General features: G+C 42.9%; 1 protein-coding gene across 1 annotated transcript in view; it reads right to left on the reverse strand.

The window, feature by feature from the left end:
* The window catches only part of LOC122247407 (uncharacterized), a 155,703-nt gene that overhangs the window by 24,564 nt on the left and 128,639 nt on the right, over positions 1–2,500 (reverse strand). The window contains exons 24-25 of the mRNA XM_043006667.2: positions 862–1,010; positions 191–294 (exon numbers count right to left, since the gene is read on the reverse strand). Coding sequence (XP_042862601.2) covers positions 191–294; positions 862–1,010 — 253 coding nt within the window. The remainder of the gene's footprint in view (positions 1–190; positions 295–861; positions 1,011–2,500) is intronic.

Below are 2,500 nucleotides of genomic sequence, written 5' to 3' on the forward strand. Positions count from 1 at the left end.
TTAAATGAGAAGAGTAGAAGAGAAAAAGAGGAAAAGCAAGATGCGAGAGTCGAAGAATAATATAATACATGGACGAGGCAAGAGGCATGACACAAACAAACAGGTACAGAGATAACGAGAGACCTCTACAACCCCCCCCCCCAAAAAAAAAAAAAAAAAAAAAAAAAAAAAACGGGAAACGAGCGCCTACCCCAAGACTCCGAGATGAGATTGACGGCGAGTTCGTCCCCGGCGTGCGTTCTCGACACGCTGACGGAGCGCGTGATGGGTCCTGAAACCAGAAGCGCAGCATCTCTGTGTCGAGGAGAGTAACATGTGGTTTAACGTCATCGGCATCTTCGCAGTAGCAAGGAAAATCTTGAAAGAGGAGTGGTGAGTGTGTGTTTTTTATTGGATCAGTGAAGCATTTGTTTTGGATTACTTTTGTTTTTGGGTATGATTCAAAATAAAAAAGATTACAGAGAGATAAAGCAGAGACAAAATTCGTTTCAGAAATACTGTCAATTATAACAGATGTACTCCAGTTCCGATCTAAAAGATATCAAAAGGGTCATGGAATTCCTGGAACTGGCTTGTTGCAGTCGATCAAGTACCAAGAGAAGAAGGGGTTATTTCACAAGAGAGAGAGAGAGAGAGAGAGAGAGAGAGAGAGAGAGAGAGAGAGAGAGAGAGAGAGAGAGAGAGAGAGAGAGAGAGAGAGAGAGAGAGAGAGAGAGAGAGTGAGAGAGAGAGAGAGAGAGGGAGAGAGGGAGAGAGAGAGAGAGAGAGAGAGAGAGAGAGAGAGAGAGAGAGAGAGAGAGAGAGAGAGAGTGAGAGAGAGAGAGAAAAAAAAGTGAGACAGCACTTCCAGCGACTACTCACGTTATCCTCTGATGAAAAACGACACAGTTGTCAAAGTCCCCGATGAGGAGGCGACACGAGTGGTGGCGAGGAGTCGTGGCGCCGGAAACCAGGTCGTCTTTGTTCACCAGGTCGACCGTGACACGCACTTCGCTAGTTCGCGGCGCTACCTGAAGAAGGGGAGAGGGTGCTGCTGTCAGTTTGTTCAGCTGGGTGTTTGTGCCAGTTTGTCCAGCTGGTTGCGTGTCCAGCTTGTTGCTTGTGGTTTGTCCAGCTGGTTCATATTAATTTTTCCAGCTTGTTGCTTGTAGTTTGTCCAGCTGGTTGATAGTGTCAGATTGTCCAGCTGGTTGATAGTGTCAGATTGTCCAGCTTGTTGTTTGTGTTTATGATCGTCTATCGAATGGTAATTGGTGCTAGTTTTTTCTTGTTTCTTTATTCAGATGGTTGTTGGTGATAATCTACCTCTTTGATCAGGTAGTTCATCATCTCGATCATCTTTTCAACTCATTCATTCTCCAGGTGGTTAAGCGAGGTGTTTTGTCGGTTTGTTCAGCTGGTTATTACTGCCCGTTTAATTAGATAGTTGTTGTAGGTTTTATAAAGATGGTTATTGTTGTTAGTTTGTTCTAGTGAGTCGATATGTATAGGTTTATTGCTTTGCGACCAAGAGTTATTGTCGTTGGTTACTTTATCTGTTTATTGAACCGGTTATATTATGTCAGGTGATAAATGTTCCTTGGGTTGTCTGTAGGTGTTCAAGAAGCTGTCCACAGTTGCTTATTGGTTGATCTATCGACTTTTAGGGGCATTGTGATATCTTTGCTGTTTTTAAAGATAATTTTCAACTATATCTGGTTCTTGCATGTGTATTATTTCTTCCGTCAATTCATTTTCATCACTGATTGTCTCATTTAGACTTACTGATCTTAAATCTACATGTTACGTCATTCTTTATCTATTTCTAAAGCAACGTAATTAACCATGAGCAATTCCATTCATCAGCTCATTTATATTTTCACATTTCATTCACCATTCGCTCATCAGAAATCATCTCATGCACCCACCATTACCATTCAGCGGATAAGTAACATGCAACTTCATCTATTTACAACCCAAAGCACCAGCTACATGCAATCATCAAATTACCATTGTCACGTTACAATCCCACGCTAACAAACCAATCACCAATCACGCACTTAATGTCTTCATCCGTGCTATCCTTGCATTTTTTTCTTTATTTTTTTTTTTTAATCGCGTGATATAAGTTCCAGCAACAGAGCAAATCAAAATACTGGGCTACACGTAACACTGGAGAGGAGGTTGGTGTGTGTGTGTGAGAGTGTGTGTGCGAGTGTGAGTACGTGTGTGAGTGTGAGTGTGAGTGTGTGTGTGTGTGTGTGTGTGTGTGTGTGTGTGTGTGTGTGTGTGTGTGTGTGTGTGTGTGTGTGTGTGTGTGTGTGTGTGTGTGTGTGTGTGTGTGAATGTGTGTGTGTGTGTGTGACTGTAAGGGATTACAGAGTGTATCGGAAGTATGTGTTCGATAAGAGTTGCGTATGTTAGCGTGCTCGTGCATGTGCGAATGTGTCTGAATGTAAGCACACATACCCGTATTCGTAAACGCGTGGAGGCGGACCCAGCGTGAAAATTACGGGTGCGT

This window comes from Penaeus japonicus, unplaced genomic scaffold (genome assembly GCF_977035675.1).
Source record: "Penaeus japonicus unplaced genomic scaffold, GWHDUDI00000001_assembly GWHDUDI00000001, whole genome shotgun sequence".
In the NCBI taxonomy this organism is placed as follows: Eukaryota; Metazoa; Arthropoda; class Malacostraca; order Decapoda; family Penaeidae; genus Penaeus; species Penaeus japonicus.